Genomic DNA, 17489 nt, shown 5'->3' on the forward strand with positions numbered 1-17489 from the left:
ACATTTAGGAGAATTTAAAACTGTATAATAATATTTGGGAAATAAGCCCAGCCTAAAAGAGGCTGCTTATCTGTTGCCGCTGTAGTTTTTGCTGTGCCAAACTTATGCTGCTAGTAAGAATCTCATAATCTGAGAATTAGACCTTCCTACACTCCTATTCAAAGATAAATGGACTTGTTAACGGTGCAGCCTAATGACAACGCTGGACTCCCAAAGTAGGGGAATTAACGAATGAAGCCTCATTGGTTCCTTCACAACTGTGTGAACTGGAAAGGTTATTTGGCAAGAGATCATGTAGAGTTTAGGCAGACTAAACTTCATGTCAGCTTAGTGTGCCTTTTGAGTTCACTGAGACATTTTCTGTTAAAACTGCTTGTTAGTAGTGGCTAAGCTGTTTTCTGGGTGCTACTTTCACCCATCCGTATCAACACTGGTGTAGTAACGCTGTGTTTTATGCTGTATAGTATATTAATGTAACCAAAAACATGGCTAACCAGATGTTATGGTTAATTATAATATTTTAATCTCTGTTTATCTTTGATTCATTATATTCCTTGCAAATACTGTGTTACATTTCTCTGTCATATCACTGTGTCACGTCTCTGTGTCATATCTCTGTGTTACGTGTCTGTGTCATATCTCCGCATCACGTCTCTTTGTGTTATATCTCTGTGTTACGTGTCTGTGTCATATCTCCGCATCACGTCTCTTTGTGTTATATCTCTGTGTTACGTGTCTGTGCCATATCTCCGCATCACGTCTCTTTGTGTTATATCTCTGTGTTACGTGTCTGTGCCATATCTCTTTGTTACATGTCTGTGTCATATCTCTGAGTTACATGTCTTTGTCATATCTCTTTGTTACATGTCTCTGTGTCATATCTCTGAGTTATGTGTCTTTGTCATATCTCTGTGTTATGTCTCTCTATGTCATATCTCTGTGTTACATGTCTGTGTCATATCTCTGTGTTATGTCTCTCTGTGTTATGTCTCTCTGTGTCATATCTCTGTGTTACATGTATGTGTCATATCTCTGTGTTATGTTTCTGTGTCATATCTCTGTGTTACATGTCTATGTCATATCTCTGTGTTATGTCTCCGTTTGTCACAGTTGTGATAGCTGGAGACAGGCGCAGAGACGAAAGTGTGGTAATCCATAGTTTTAATAAAAAGAAACAACAACAAAGCAGTAACCAGTGATGGGCAACAAGTACAAACAAAACCAAAATCATCCACACCAGATGTGGCCAAACATTGTACTTAAATAGGTTCCCCAATTGGAGGGAACAATCTACACCTGCCTCCAATTGGGGAGTCCAAAATGGATTTAGAGGTGCTTAGAGGCACCACCTTCTGTCCGGTCCTGCCTATGGCCCCAGCCCAGCGCATAGATGGCTAGGGGCATAGCCAGGACGTGACACTGTGTGTGATATCTCTGTGTTATGTTTCTGTGTCATATCTCTGTTACATGTCTGTGTCATTTCTGAGTTAAGTGTCTGTACATCCTCGCCTCATATTTTCTTTAAACATAAGTCGCTATTCTTCTTTTCTTGCTCTGAATTGTCAGTGGAGGAAACCTCTACTTATAGTTGAAGTTGTCATGTTTCTGGAACCCATAGTTGTTATTGAGCAGCGAAGCTACAAAGGACGGTATCAACTAACAAAAAGAAGAACTTAATAATATATTTAGCTTGTCTCGACTAATAGGCAGGGTTTCCTAGTAGTGGAATAGGATTTCTGTTTATGGTATTTTCGACCCATACCGTGTTCATTTGCTGGGTAGCAGTTTCACAGATCGTGTAAAGGTTGAACTGGCGATATGCAGAAGCCTATTCTGTCAACTATCCTCCCTTTGGCACCATTTGAACTAGTGACCCCAAGAGGGAACTGACCCAAATAGAGCAGGGAACAATCTTCTGATTTAATCTTTTTGTTGATCTGGGCTCTGGGTCATAGGTCAATCCAGAGTCAGTGACAGAGGTGCTGCGGGTGAGCCTAACAGCCTCTGGCAGTGTGACGTGTGCAGTGGTATTTCAGGGGCGCCTCTCTGTGGCAGTCTGCTGCTGTGACCCTTCCCCCATGGAGCGACGCCTCACCGCTGCCCCAACCAGTGGCTGCTGGGTAAACACCGGGGGGTGACGAGCTGCTAAAGGTCACCTTCCTTCAAGTGATGTCAGCATGTCATTTACCCCGCAACAGCTGGCGGGGGGTGTTAGTGTTTTTCCACGTCTTCGATCAAATAACCTTTTCCCTTCTCCGGACAGCTGGCCGGCTAGGGGCAGTGGAACTTGAGCCTGCACGTTTGGGATGATGCGGGGTTAGGATAAGTGTTATGTTTAGAGCTGGTCTAGTTCTCTCCGGGTGTCTTGGGATGAATGCAGCTGAATATGGCGTTGCACATTACACTTTGAATCCTGAAGTAGAGCTGCCTTGCATCTTACTGGCACTGCAGCCGTCTGCATACCAGCTGCTTTGAACTGGAGGCTGTTGTCATAGTAAATAGCAGCATAGATAGAGGCTCCGTGGTCTGTTTAGAATCTCATAAGTATTAAGTCACAAATAAGATCCTGCCCAGCATGTCAACGGCTGTGATTGACCATCAGAGACTGCACAGTTTACAATACAGCACCATCTCAGTAATGTCACTCTTTCTTATCTTACTGCTCCATAGAGGCTCTTGAGGAAGGTGAGTAACACATGCTTGCTTGCAAAACCAGACAGGTTTGCAAGCAGAGCCCATGTTGCCCGAGTTTATCCATCTCCTCAAACCACAGTGGAACCAGATTGGAATCCTATTTGTGTTTTTTCCAGCTCTCTCTAATGTCACCACACAGGACCCTCTTCCTGTAACACATTAGAGGCACGGAGCATTTTTGTCCCTCTCAACCCCCACCCCACTAATTTTACCTAGTAGTTAGGTGTTAAAGTGGATGATGACGATTATGATGCTCGGCATTCTGCTTCATGAATACAGGAAGCAGGTGCCTGCTCTGAGTGACATGTCTTACTGCATGCCTTCAGTGTCGTTCTCCGGACGGCGGGACTGTCATCGGAGGGGAGATGACATGCCAGGCGACAGGCTGGGTCGTGACCTGTGTGAAGTCATCATCCAGCGCCCAAGGGTCTTAGTTCTCATGCTGTTAGGCCGTTGGATGCAGATACAGAGAGAGAAAGTGACCTCAGCAGACACCCAGTTTGATGTTGCCTTGTGTGTGATTGGCGTTGTGTTGTCTCCACAGGCAGCCCAGGGAGGTGGACACAGGACACTTCTGTATGGACACGCTATCCTCCTTAGGCACTCCTTCAGTGCTATGGTGAGACTACACTGATCAGGCACTCTCATACACTTCCCGAATTGTTTTGTCCTCATTTCATGTGTAAATGTTTCATGTTGTTTTACTGCAACATTAACGTCATAGTGATATTTGTTCCAGCTCTGAATGTTAGAATGCCTCTTTTGATCAACTCATCCATGTTGTTTTGATGTGTTTGAATCCTTTGCAGTATCTTACCTGTTTGAAGACATCAAGGTCCCAGACAGATAAGCTGTCCTTTGATGTGGGACTGCAGGAGGATTCATCAGGTAAAACCTCCCACTCTATCTGCCTCAACTCTCAGGAGCCCACAGTCTGTCATAGCTGAAACTCTGACTAGAACACTAACTGGAAATCTAACTGGGACTCTATCTGGGACTCTAACTGGGACTCTAACTGGGACTCTATCTGGGACTCTCACTAGGATTTCACAGGTACTCTACTTGGACTCTACCGGAACGGTTACTGGGGCTTTAACCTGGGACTCTAACTAGGTCTCTACTGGGACTCTACTGAAACTCTTACTAGGGGTTTAACCTGGGAATCTAACTCGGACTCTAGTGAGACTCTACCGGAACTCTTACTGAGGCTTTAACTGTGACTTTAATTAGGACTCTACTGGGACTCTGAGACTCTGAATAATGGGTTTTCATCTGCCTTCATTTCAGATTCTACTAAGCACTGCATGAGAGGAAACTGCCGTTCTGATATTGTAGGAAATGAACCACATTTGCAGAGATTTTGTGTCAAGTAATTTATTCCCTAGGAGATCTCTGAAAAGATTTCAAGCAGACTGAAATAAATGTATCAAACGTGCTGTTTGTCACGATTTGGTGGCTCAGCTCATTTGTCTCATATAGATGTAAGATATGGTCCTGGTTCTCCACATTTGGAAGGCTGGTTGCTATGCTGCATGTTGATAAGTGTAAGTTGGACTATATTAAAGATTGTGTGAATACATTTGAGTGCCTTGGGTCTAATGTATATGTCTGTGCTTTCAATCATCTGTTTATTTAGTTGTAATGAGCATGATCCCACCTGGTATCCCAGCAGTGTCTCCCTCTCTGTGTTCCTGCAGGCGAGGCTTGTTGGTGGACCATTCACCCAGCCTCCAAGCAGAGGTCGGAGGGCGAGAAGGTACGCATCGGTGATGACCTTATCCTTGTCAGTGTATCATCAGAACGATACCTTGTGAGTACACCCTCAGTCAATAAATGCACGTTAAAAATAATACGTTTCAACCCATTTATTGCTTCCAGCCATTACACAGAGCCATAATGCAATTCAGTCCATTGAATGTGTCCAGAACTGTAGATTTCGTTCCAAAGGTGTCTACCTCCCGCACAACTCCCTCTGCTCAGTGAAGCATACAGGGAGATTATGGACAGGGAGCTAAGAATGAGCAGGGATGTGCTACACAGGAGGAGATGTAATGAGGAGAGCAACACAAAGTAAAACGGAGCACCTAATGTATCCTGTTGGCCTACACTTTACCCCATCTATCTGTCACCCTACTGTACCCCATCTATCTGTCACCCTACGGTACCCCATCTATCTATCATCACCCTATTGTACCCCATCTATCTGTCACCCTACTGTACCCCATCTATCTGTCACCCTACGGTACCCCATCTATCTATCATCACCCTATTGTACCCCATCTATCTGTCACCCTACTGTACCCCATCTATCTGTCACCCTACTGTACCCCAATCGATCTGTGACCCTACTGTACCCCATCTATCTGCGACCCTACTGTACCCCATCTATCTTTCAGCCTACTGTACTCCAATCGATCTGTGACCCTACTGTACCCCAATCAATCTGTGACCCTACTGTACCCCATCTATCTGTCAGCCTACTGTAACCCATTTATATTACACCCTACTTCCACCCTACTGTACCCTATTTATCATTTACCCTGCTAATCCTTATCTATATGTCACCCTTCTGTACCCCAATCGATCTGTGACCCTACTGTACCCCATCTATCTGCAACCCTACTGTACCCCATCTATCTGTCAGCCTACTGTACTCCAATCGATCTGTGACCCTACTGTACTCCAATCGATCTGTGACCCTACTGTACCCCATCTATCTGCGACCCTACTGTACCCCATCTATCTGTCAGCCTACTGTACTCCAATCGATCTGTGACCCTACTGTACTCCAATCGATCTGTGACCCTACTGTACCCCATCGATCTGTGACCCTACTGTAACCCATTTATATTACACCCTACTTCCACCCTATTGTACCCTATTTATCATTTACCCTGCTAATCCTTATCTATATGTCACCCTTCTGTACAGTATTTTTCAGTCACCCTACTGTACTACTGTCTTTCTCTTCCATTTTACCTTTCCTTCACTGTGTATGCCTGGCCAGCCCTGCTACCCTGCTCCTCCCCAGACCTCCTATGTTATTCCCACCGTCTGGGCCTCAGGCCTTTGGCATGCTGTGCCTGGAAACCATCTCCAGCAAGACACAGCCAGCCAAGCTCATGTTTATGGGCATTTAGTGACAGCTCTCGCTAGTCCCACTGTCATGTTACTATTCCTGCTACATCTCCTTTCGACTTCTGTCACCACCAGGACATTCCCACCTACCTGGCCTTCTGCAGCTCCAGGACTAGGTGGCAGGCCTGAAGAGTTCCCCTGTGACTGGCACATACACACACACACACAAACACACACACACACACACACACACACACACACACCGTCCTCACACACAAACAGTCCTCACATACACACACACACAGTCCTCACACACACACACAGTCCTCACATACACACACACACACACACAGCCCTCCAGAAACTTGTGGCCCCGATTTCACAGTGCTCCTGTCTCTCCAGTGCCAGCCTCTCTCCAGTTTGATAAATGACTCCTAATCTACTGCAGCAATAACAACCTTTCTATCATTGTCCTCGCATGCATGAACAAATCTGGGAGTTGTTGCTTGGCCCACTGCCTTGCATCAAACTGCGTATTTGACAGTGACCCTGCAGCGTGAACCTACTGTTAGTTGGAGTCCTATACTCTAGGTAGTCGCGGTGTGAGTAACACAATGCTTTTCTGTTTCTCCAGCACCTGTCCATCTCTAATGGCAACATCCAGGTGGACGCATCATTCATGCAGACTCTGTGGAATGTCCACCCCACCTGCTCTGGCAGCAACGTGGAGGAGGGTAGGACCAACGTCTTTTTAAACTGCACTCCAAAACCGGCTAAATAGGGTGTCATTCTGTTTGAAATACTGCTGGTGTTAGTTACATAAGCTGTTACACTCTCCTCTAGGTTATCTTCTGGGTGGGCATGTGTTGCGTCTGTTCCACGGTCATGATGAAGTTCTGACCATCCCAGGGTTTGACCAGAATGATGACCAACAGAGGTAACACCTACAGTTTTCCCTTGAGGGAAACACCTATAGTTTTTCCTCGGAGTGTAAGAGACTTACATTCAAATTATCCTAATGTGTTTGGCTGACTCTGACTGGATTGAGCCAGTCAGTACCTTGTTGTGCACAAAACCTTAATTAGGTTGTCACCTGTAACAAAATCCCACAGCAATGTTAAAGGAACAATAACTAGAATATTTGCTCTTTAATTACAGAAAATGCCTATAACGTATTATATATTAATAAATATTTTTTCACCCATAAACTAGTTTGTTTGCATACAAAATCACATTCTTTACTAAATACCTTTGATCTGGCTTTGATTGGCAAATGAAAAAGGTGCAGTCTCTCCTCATGCACGCTGACACCAACTAAATCCCTCTGTCATTTTCGGTTTGAAAGTTCAGCATAGTCTGTTCAAGTGAGAGAACATGCAGTGAATAGTGTATATTCTTAAAATATCGAGCATATTTGTTTTTATAGCATTTTGTAGCTAGTTGGCCAAGAGTTGAAGTACAACAGAGTAGCACACTTGTGATGTGCAGGAGGGGGAGAGTCCTTTTGGATGTTAACGGTTGCTGCAGCCTATCTGGCTTCCACGTTAATATAGGCAGCCTGTAAAGACGCGAGAGAGGACCCTTCATCATCTTCACCAATCAAAGAGTTTTATTATTAGGATGCGGATTGTGGCAATAAGAAGATGAGGAGTACATATTGGTTGTCTGGATTGGCTTTGCCTTTAGTCTTTGACATTTCGTAGGAGTTCCATCAATAGTCCAAACTGTCGCGGAGGGCCATAAAATCTTTGGAACGAGTCAACAATATCAGTGATAGACAGTGTTGTTTTTGGTCTCAGTGGGGTACTGGGTGTCCTGGGTGAAGGATGGGCTCTCTGGCAGGGAGGGGAAGTGCTGTGAAGTTCATCTGAGGTTCCAGTCTGAGCCGGTATCACCATGACAGATAGGAATGTAGACGGTATTCATAAAATATGACTGCAAAACCATTATGACATGACATTATGACATTAAAACATGCGACTTTTACACACCCATGGCGTCAGGATCATGCTCCTCTTGTGTCCCCAGGATAGTGAACTATGAGACGGGCAATGCAGGAGCCAAGGCCAGGTCTCTGTGGAGGCTGGAGCCTCTTAGAATCAGGTGGGTTTAGCTGTTTTTATCTTGTCCTCCTTCTCTAGCTGTACTCTCATCCTCCCTCCCTCCCCCCTCCTCCCACCTCTTTGCTCCGACTCACTTTGATGTTTCAAGATGCTTTGGGTCATTTGGAGATTTTGATACCAACTGTTTGTAGGCTATCTTAAAGATTAAATGTCTGTGGTTTTCCACTTAGATATGTCATGAACTGCCTGGCCTGTTATGTGTCATCCGTGTGTCATCCGTGTGTCATCCGCTATGGTTTTGACCCCATTTTCTTTTCTTGTGAACAACAATGTCTGATCATACAAACTAGCATTACCTGCCTAGTTATTCAAGCAGTTTTCAGTCATTCACTGGGTATACATGGCCTGGAACCGGCTAATCAACAACAGATAGTTCATCATTTTGTGAATTAAAGAATCCAGTTACGTTTACATTTTACTCATTTAGCAGACTTAAAAGAGCAGTTAGGGTTCTTGGCACGGGGCAATATTTTTGTTCTAACCATTTTGGCCCTGGGACATTAGAAGATAGGAGGTTTCTTGGAGCTAACAGGTTGTTGTTTTTGATGCAATTATTTGTGTGTGTGTGTGTGTGTGTGTGTGTGTACCCTTTAACAGCTGGAGTGGGAGTCACATTCGCTGGGGGCAGCCCTTTCGTCTCCGTCACCTCACCACTGGTCACTACCTGGCCCTGACGGAGGAAACGGGAGTGGTACTGCAGGACCGGGAGAAATCTGACACAGCATCCACCTCCTTCTGCTTTAGAGCCTCCAAGGTCAGAGCTCTGGGCCAGCTTTCTGCCTTTCTCTCATAACACACACACACACACACACACAAACACATACACGTTTGTTTTTATGTCCTCATGGGGCCCTGAAAAACTAAATTGCATGCTCCCTTGCCCTAATCTTAACCCAAACCCTAACCCTAACCCTAGACCTTAACATAACCCTAATCTAAACTAATCTCTAAATGCCTAAACTTAACCCTAAACTTGATCAACAACGCCTGGACCTTAAAGAACCCTAAATTCTAACTCTAAAATGAATTGTAATTTTGACCTTAAAACCTAAACCCTGAGCCGGGAATAGACTTTCCCCTCATGGGGCCCTAGAAAACGACCCCACGTGTAATGTTTTTCAGGTTTTACTATAGTTATGGGGACAAAATGGGTAACCATATTTGTAAGGAAAGATTTTAACAAAAACAAGCACACACACACACAAAAAATATCCTACTTTTACTTAACCTAAATCTTAATATAACCCTAATGTATAACCCAAACCCTAATACCTTAAACATATACCCTAACTTGTATCTTTTGCCATAAACATAATACTTATGCCAGAAAATTTACTTTTTCAAATTGGGGACAGGAAATAAATGTCTTTCTCCCCTTTATACATAGTTCAGTCAGACACACACACACTCAGACACTTCTCAGTCTTTTCCTATGCTCACAGTCAAGCACTCAGCAACTCAAAGAAAAACTGTGGAGTATTATATTCCTAGGAACAATTAATTAATCATAATAATAATTAATAATAATTGCTCCCACTCTCCTTGAACTGGTAAATGTCAATTTATTTCAAGGACAATGGAGAATACAGGAGTTATTACGCACATGCTAGCCATGCCATTAAGGTTAATATAGCTGAAGTTGTTCCCTGTGAATGTATTGACTTGTGCCTCCATCCAAATCCAGACTGGAGTATATTAAGGCTTTTTCTTGGTAATGGTGCTTTCAAACGTAGCTAGTGATTAGAAGCAATTATTGAGCTCCTCACGATGGATCAATAGCGTGGTGTTACCCACCATTTTACTGATAGTTTAGTACAAGTTTAATACATTGTAAATTGTACATGTGTTTCTATTGTCTGTTGTTAATGGGCCATGGATGCGTAGTGTTTCACGAGGCCTTACATGCGCTGTGGCAATCCTCCATTGACCGTGTTTGCTTTTTGAAATGCTGTGGGCTGGACATACTGTACTGTATGCCTCTTCCTGTATGTCTTCCTCCTTTCTCGAACAGCCTTGCCATAATTTGTATTATAGGAAGAGGTCATTGACCAACCTGGTCCACCACTGTCAGCAGCTTTTAAATTGGTTTTCTCTGATCAAAGTCTCCCTGCTTAGCATAATCAAATGTGTTGAATTGAGCTGTATTCATTTTTTGGAGCCTTGCTGTGAGGCTTTCATTAAAGTCTCATTTAAACGGAGTGGGATATCTTGATGTGTTGTGGTTCATTCCCCTCTTCCAGGAGAAGCTGGAGTCCAGCCCGAAGCGGGACATCGAGGGCATGGGAGTGGCAGAGATTAAGTATGGGGACTCAATCTGTTTCGTCATGCATGTGGCCACAGGACTCTGGCTCTCCTACCAGGCACCTGATGTAAAATCTTCTCGCTTGGGCCCCTTAAAGAGACGGGTGAGACATCTAGCCAGAGCAATTAACTGACTATCAAATGAGAACTGTTATTGTGTGACTATTACACTAAGCAGTAATAAAAATGCATTCCATTGAAATAACTATTGACCATATGACCACAAGAAATACGATAAATATAGTGGGATAGAGGACCTAAGAATATCCATATGGCATATCAGCTAGCTGATAATATTGAGATAAATAACACTCTGAATAACACTCTGACCCAAATCTTCTTGGTGTAATGACATGAGGAATGCATATGTCAGCCCCTTAGCTGCACAGAAATACAGCCCAACAGCCTGCAATATCATCCCCAGCTAATTACAGCCATGCTCATCATGGTCTTACCTGGAGGGTGCTCTCTGTGGTCTCTCAATCCCTCTTTCCTTTTTTGCCCTCGTTTTACTCCTGCCGTTTCTCTCTCTCCCCCCATCTCTGTGTCCGCCAGGCCTGCCTCCACTCTGAGGGTCACATGGATGATGGGTTGACCCTGCAGCGGTGTCAGCATGAAGAGTCTCGTGCTGCTCGCATAATCCGAAACACTACTCGCCTCTTCAGCCACTTCATCAGGTACAACCCCAACCACCAATAGACCCCCGCTACACCTCCACTACACCACTACTACACAACCACTACATCAACTACACAGTGCCACTACCACCACTACTACATAACCATTACATCACCACTACAGTACCACTACCACCACTACTACACAACCACTACATCAACTACACTGTGCCACTAGCATCAGTACTACGCAACCATTACATCACCACTACAGTACCACTACCATCACTACTACACAACCACTACATCAACTACACAGTGCCACTACCACCACTACTACATAACCATTACATCACCACTACAGTACCACTACCACCACTACTACACAACCACTACATCAACTACACTGTGCCACTAGCATCAGTACTACGCAACCATTACATCACCACTACAGTACCACTACCATCACTACTACGCAACCATTACCGATACACTACCATTACCACCACTACACAACTACTAAGGCACATAACCACTAAACCACAAAACCCAAAATATATTCAGCACTTCATGTAGTGTAACATGCCCTGTAGTTCATCTTATGGCATGTCAGTAGCTCTATGGATCGTATTGCCCCAGACGTTATCCTGCATGCCTGGCTCAATAACCCAGTCATCCGTGACTGTACATGACAGTAAACATCTGAAGCGGTGAGGCCGCACACAGCCAGTCAAGAACCAGAGGGCTGTGCAGAGTATGAGCAGATGTTTTAAGTCTCAAAAGGCCACTATTAAAGTGGCCCGTGACTGTCTCAAACCCAAACCCCTCTACAGCCTCAGTCTTTTACCACTGTCCAGACCCAGACTGCCCCGCTGAGCTGTACCTCTCTTCAGCAGCCTCTTCCACTGTGTGACAGAACAGGATCTGTTTTTAGCTCACAAACAGAAAAAAACATTTCAGCATGGATGAACCTCAATGGACACATTATGTTCACTATGGCAGTCACTCATTGAGTCATATTCCAATACCGGGGTCTAGTGTGTTTATGAAATGTAAATGCCGTCCCTATGAAACCTAAGCTGACATATATATATTATATATATATTCCCTTTTTTGATTGCGATCTATTTCAATTACAAAATGGAGCACTTTTAAAATGTAATGTGGTGAAGATCCTTTATTGACCTGTTCCAGAGACCTGGACTCTCTGGGAGGCAAGAACCGTGCATCAGTAGCCCTGCCCATCGAGGAGGTCCTCCAGACCCTCAACGACCTCATCACCTACTTCCAGCTGCCTGACGCTGAGCTAGAGCACGAGGAGAAACAGATCATGCTGCGCTCGCTCAAGAATCGACAGAACCTCTTCAAACAGGAAGTGAGTTCATCCACTGAGGAAGTGTCATGTCACAATCCAGCAGCAAGATCAACGGTTTCAGTTGTGATTAAGACATGTTTTGTAGGTGGGCACTGCTGGAGCTGAAAATAAATGCAATGTTACCAATGTGTTGTTTTTAAAAGAAGGAATAGTTTCATGTCAGTGCCTCTCAGATTATTCAACTTAAATCAAACATTATATACTGCATTCTGCTGTGCTTTAAAAGTGAAAAGAGAAAGTGAAAAAAAGATTACAGAATTTAGATAGCAGTAATAATAATAACGAAATAACTATTTAATGAAAACAACAATGGTTGAGAGTCCAATTCAATCTGTAAGAATGAAGAAAACCAGGGAAAAACAATCTTGAAAATGTCAATAGATTCTAGAGCCCTTATATTTGCCTGCATTCTGAACTAATTGTAATTTGCTCATGTCTTTTTACTGATGTGATAAATGGTTGATTCGGATTTGGTTCTCAAAACTGTTGGAGGTCGGAGTCTTAAATTACACAAATGTTTTGTATTTAAACCTGGTGGGTTAGAGAATGTATAGAGAATGCAAATGTGTAGTACGTTTCTCTCTTTGGGCATTCGCACCAATAACCAAATCCTCTGTTTTTATTTGTTTAGTTGCAAGAAATGTTATGTCATTCATATTTATCATATTTATTCAGTTGATACATTTAGAAATAGATTTTAGTAGGGTTAAGATCATCTGAGGACAGATAAACCGTTTTGTAATTTCATGCATAGCTTTGAAAATTCAAACCATGCTTTATATCAATGCTGCAGTGAGGTATAATGTACGAACAAACAGTACAGGACCCAACATATAACCTTGAGGAACGCCACATGAGATCTCTATTTTCCTTGCAAATATGGTTACCCAGAGCAACAAAGTAGCTTATGCACTAATTCAGATATATACCTCAAAGGCCAAGCCGATTGTGTTGTCTGTCCTGGAGGACAAAATGATATATAGTAGGCTCCAAGCAAATCCTGAAGTACCAAGTTTAGAGAGCTTTTAAGAATTAATCCTAAGGTCATTCACCACCTTCATGATTGCCTTTAAAGCATAACAGTCAGCAGTTTTTCAGTAGTGGCAACGCAGTGAGCCTTTTGATTAGCCTCTCGGCCCAAAATTGCTCTCATCAATTTTAAGTTGTCGACTGCCTTCCCTTGTGACTATGATGTGAAACACTCAAAGTCAACTGCTCTTCTTACTCAAGCGAAAGCTGCTGCAGATTACATTTTACCATAGTGGTTCACTGTGTCCTCAAGAAATATGTCAGAAAATTCATTCATGTAAAATAGCTGAGTCCAACACTGTATCCGGCATCTACACTGATACTGCCCTTGGAATGCTTCAATAAGTAATTAATATCCGGTCATCGTTAATTTTCATTCCACCCTCCCATGAACATTACAGTTAAATGTTTCTTTATTGACAGCTGACAGGCATTTCATGCAGTTATAAATCATCTGCAATTTACCTTACTCAGAGTTGGGCCTGCCTCTTAGAGTATCTGATCACTGTTTCTGTCTTATATTAATCACCAAGGCATGAAGGCACAAGAGAGATTAGGGACTTCTAAAAATTATGAATGGATGAGAATCTCAGAGTGAAGGAGCGTGTATAAGGTTGTTGGTAGAAGGCTGGACAGGCACAGGACTTACAATAAAAAGAACTAAGATGAAACAATACTAACACAAGACATTAACGGAAAAGCTTTCCAAAAAAAAAAGGTGTCTGTGCTCTAAGTGAGCCTGAGAGGGGGTCGGATCTCATCGGCGCGGCAGGCCTGCCAGAACGTTGAAAGAGTGTGTCTGTTTCAGGGCATGCTAACTCTGGTGTCCTGCTGCATCGACCGCCTCAACGTGTACAACAGTGCCGCCCACTTCGGGGAGTGTGCTGGGGCGGAGGCTGGAGCGTCCTGGAAGGACATCCTCAATCTTCTGTATGAGCTACTAGGTAAGACAATATAGTAGTGACGCGGTCTTACACAGTCCTCAAACCAACGCCGCGACAGTCACATTCCCTGTCACAGAGAGGATGTCGTGGGAGTATAACAGTTGATGATGGTCAGACTACCATGCACACATTCATTTTGAATAGTTTTTAAAGCGTTTGTACACTGCATTGGTTTTAGCCCCAGGCTTAGATTGATTGGTCATTCTGTCCATTTCTCTATGGATTTGAGAGTGGTTATATTTCTCCAGCTGCTGCCCACTTCTCTCTGCACCAGCCATGACCTAATCCTCTCCATCTTTGAAAATGCCAACATCCATAGATATGGCCTCAGTTGGCTGACCGCTCATGCTGTATTGGTCGGTCGTTTTTTGTCTTGAAGGGCTTTGAGATTCTCAGAAAATCACTAAAACTCATGGGAAAATAACTGTAATAGATATTATTATGTTCAGATATGTGTTATCTATACCCAACAAAGCATCATTTGTGTTGTCCCCCACATATGATGCCCCGGCCTTACTAGAAATGCACAGAAATAACGAATAGTCTGACTGTCAAGTCAGTGGCACCTGAATGAGCGGCATGGGAGCCATCACAACCTATAATGGGCGAGGCACAGGGAAGGGACACGTGACAGGAGTTCAGGGCCCTCTAGGGCTTTTTATTTACTCATTCAACAGAAGGAGCGGGGACAACAAACTGCTCTGCTAGGGTGGCAGTGTCATCTGGGCTGGTGTTATCGTGGTGGTTTCGGTGGTATGGGCCCTCAGTATGGGCCCTCAGTATGGGCCCTCAGTATCCCTTAACTCTCTGAAGCACTATTCAACAAGGGTCCAACTTTAATCTCCGTATGAAGGGGAGTGAATGTTAGCATGACAGTAATATCTGAATATTACTAGCTATCTTCTGTAAAACTTAACTGCTGCTACATAACTGCTACTTAACCCCATAAATGAAGAGTTACTGTTGAGTACAGTGTGTGGCCTGTATACGTAACAACAATTTTTTATTTGTCATAGCAAGTAATTATTTTATGGAGATTGAAGTATTTTGTTTTTGTACGGTTTTTGTCCTTAGATGGATGAAGTTGTACTTATGAAATGACAACCATTTACAAATAAAGAGAAAGTGCAGTTGTCGATGTGACAGTAAGTTATATCGATTATTCTTCACCGTTTTCCAATGGCTTTTTTGCACTAACTTTCTGGGTCTAGAATTGAAAAATGATGCCAACCATGCTCTGGATCTGGGCTATCTAGCACTGGACTATGGTTGGTGCTAGCTAACTTTAGAATGTGCAACGTTGAACGATAAAGGGTAGACGGTCCCTGGAGATTGGCCATTCAACTAAATGAGTTGGTTAGGACAAAATGCTAACATAACACTTCACACACAGACACACACACACACACACACACACACATCTTCATGGTAGCCTGCTAATAAAGCCCAGTGGGATAATTTGGCTGTGCTGATCTGGCATTTACAGAGCTATTGATGGTCCAATTGAAACCTGGCCTGGTGTTTGCTAACATTATGCTGCTGTCTGTAGAGACATGCCATTCATTCTTATCAGTGTATTTGGTTGCTGGGTCACTGTTATCCATGTCCCACCTTAACTATGCTAGACCCCAACCTTCCAGAATCAGAGACCAGTCCACCTTTACAGAGCAGTTACATTAGTCACTCTTCTCTCAGAAGCTTCCCATTTCTAGTGTCAGCATCAATATGTAAGCCCTTGGGTTCCCCTCTAAGTGTGTCTTTCACAGTGTGTTTACATGATGTTTTCTCCTTATGGAGAGCATTAGTGTGCCGACCACGTTCCCCCTCCTCCACACACCTGCTAAATGAATCTGGGAGCTAGGCCTCCTCTTCTCTGTCTGTCTGTCCCGGGTGACCCTGTCATTTCTGTCTAGGAGGTTTCTCCTGTCCACCCGATGTCACGCCTTCCCTCTGTACTCTGCTTAATTAATATGTACCAGGTTGTTATGAAGCCATTTCTGTTCCAATGAATCTTCTCATTTTGTCGCTATCCAAGTTGTATGTAATGTGTCCTTCTGTTGACATTGGTGTCATTGGTTGTTGTAAAAGATCGATAAGATAGAGAGGGTTTTACTTTATACTTGTGTGTTTGCCAAACTGTTGGACCAATATACTCTGAGCAATTTGCATATCCTCAAACTAATTGGATATGAAACATGTCTGTAATGTCTCCTCCCTTTGACCTGTGACCTTCTTAACCATGTGTACTTGTAGCGGCACTGATCCGAGGTAACAGAAACAACTGTACCCAGTTCTCCAACAATCTTGACTGGCTGGTCAGCAAGCTGGAGAGACTGGAGTCCTCCTCAGGTACTATGATGAAAACATAGTTTAAAGTTAGAATGCTGACTAGACTAGATTTAAAAGGTGACGTGTGGCAGTGTACAATAATGTTAACCTCAGACATAACACAAAACACAGTAATTAATTGCATTTGTAAAGTGCTTTTCATTATAGAGGAATAATCTCAAAGTGCATGAAAAATAAAATAATAAAAAATTATAACATTTAATACATAAAATAAATATCAGATAAAAATTTTTATGATATACAGAAAATGTACATTAAAGTATAATGATAATACAGTAAACTGTAATACATATTATTTTATAATAATTTGCAGTATAATTTGATTATGACATGGTTCATCTAGTCCTAGGTGGATTTAAGGAATGCATGTCTCGTCTTAACCTCTGTTTGTGCTCAGGAGCTTTTCTGTCTTGTTTCCTTGTCCTCTGTGGATTGCCTCCCTGTGTCTTCTCCCCTTGTCCTCTGTGGAACGTTAACGTTTGCATGGCAGGCATACTGGAGGTTCTCCACTGCATCCTAATTGAGAGCCCAGAGGCTTTAAATATCATCCAGAGAGGACACATCAAGTCCATCATCTCCCTGCTCTACAAACATGGACGTAACCACAAGGTGAGCTGAAACAGGAGAAGAGAAGCTGGATAAAAAAAAATTTGATACCATTTGTCCATTACAACAGTGTGACCACAGTTACATGTCAGTCACAGTCATTCACATGTGGACTTGCATTGTTTTAGTAAACCCAGTCCTGACAGGGCAGGAATCGCTCATTGAGCTCTTTTTGGGCTGGTGCATTTGGCTGTGATGTGAATAGACATTTTGTGTCAATATGTCCTCATTTAAATAAGATCTCGAGCAGGGCTGCCATCTCTTTTGTCATAAATCACAGTGGATGTGTCATTTGGCTGTAGCCCATCATGAAGCAGCTGATAATAAAGCACAGGTCTTGGCCTGGGGCCCTTGGCTGCCATTCCCTGGCCAT

General features: G+C 43.3%; 1 protein-coding gene across 1 annotated transcript in view; it reads left to right on the top strand.

The window, feature by feature from the left end:
• Positions 1-17489, top strand: part of LOC105015717 (ryanodine receptor 3) — a 113040-nt gene that overhangs the window by 31400 nt on the left and 64151 nt on the right. The window contains exons 4-17 of the mRNA XM_020054320.2: positions 2671-2685; positions 3239-3313; positions 3504-3582; positions 4392-4504; positions 6407-6506; positions 6616-6709; positions 7801-7875; positions 8493-8649; positions 10136-10300; positions 10752-10873; positions 12008-12188; positions 14026-14161; positions 16415-16510; positions 17001-17119. Of these exons, the coding sequence (XP_019909879.2) occupies positions 2671-2685; positions 3239-3313; positions 3504-3582; positions 4392-4504; positions 6407-6506; positions 6616-6709; positions 7801-7875; positions 8493-8649; positions 10136-10300; positions 10752-10873; positions 12008-12188; positions 14026-14161; positions 16415-16510; positions 17001-17119 (1527 nt within the window). The remainder of the gene's footprint in view (positions 1-2670; positions 2686-3238; positions 3314-3503; positions 3583-4391; positions 4505-6406; positions 6507-6615; positions 6710-7800; positions 7876-8492; positions 8650-10135; positions 10301-10751; positions 10874-12007; positions 12189-14025; positions 14162-16414; positions 16511-17000; positions 17120-17489) is intronic.

The sequence above is a fragment of the Esox lucius genome, chromosome 15, assembly GCF_011004845.1.
Source record: "Esox lucius isolate fEsoLuc1 chromosome 15, fEsoLuc1.pri, whole genome shotgun sequence".
Classification (NCBI taxonomy): Eukaryota; Metazoa; Chordata; class Actinopteri; order Esociformes; family Esocidae; genus Esox; species Esox lucius.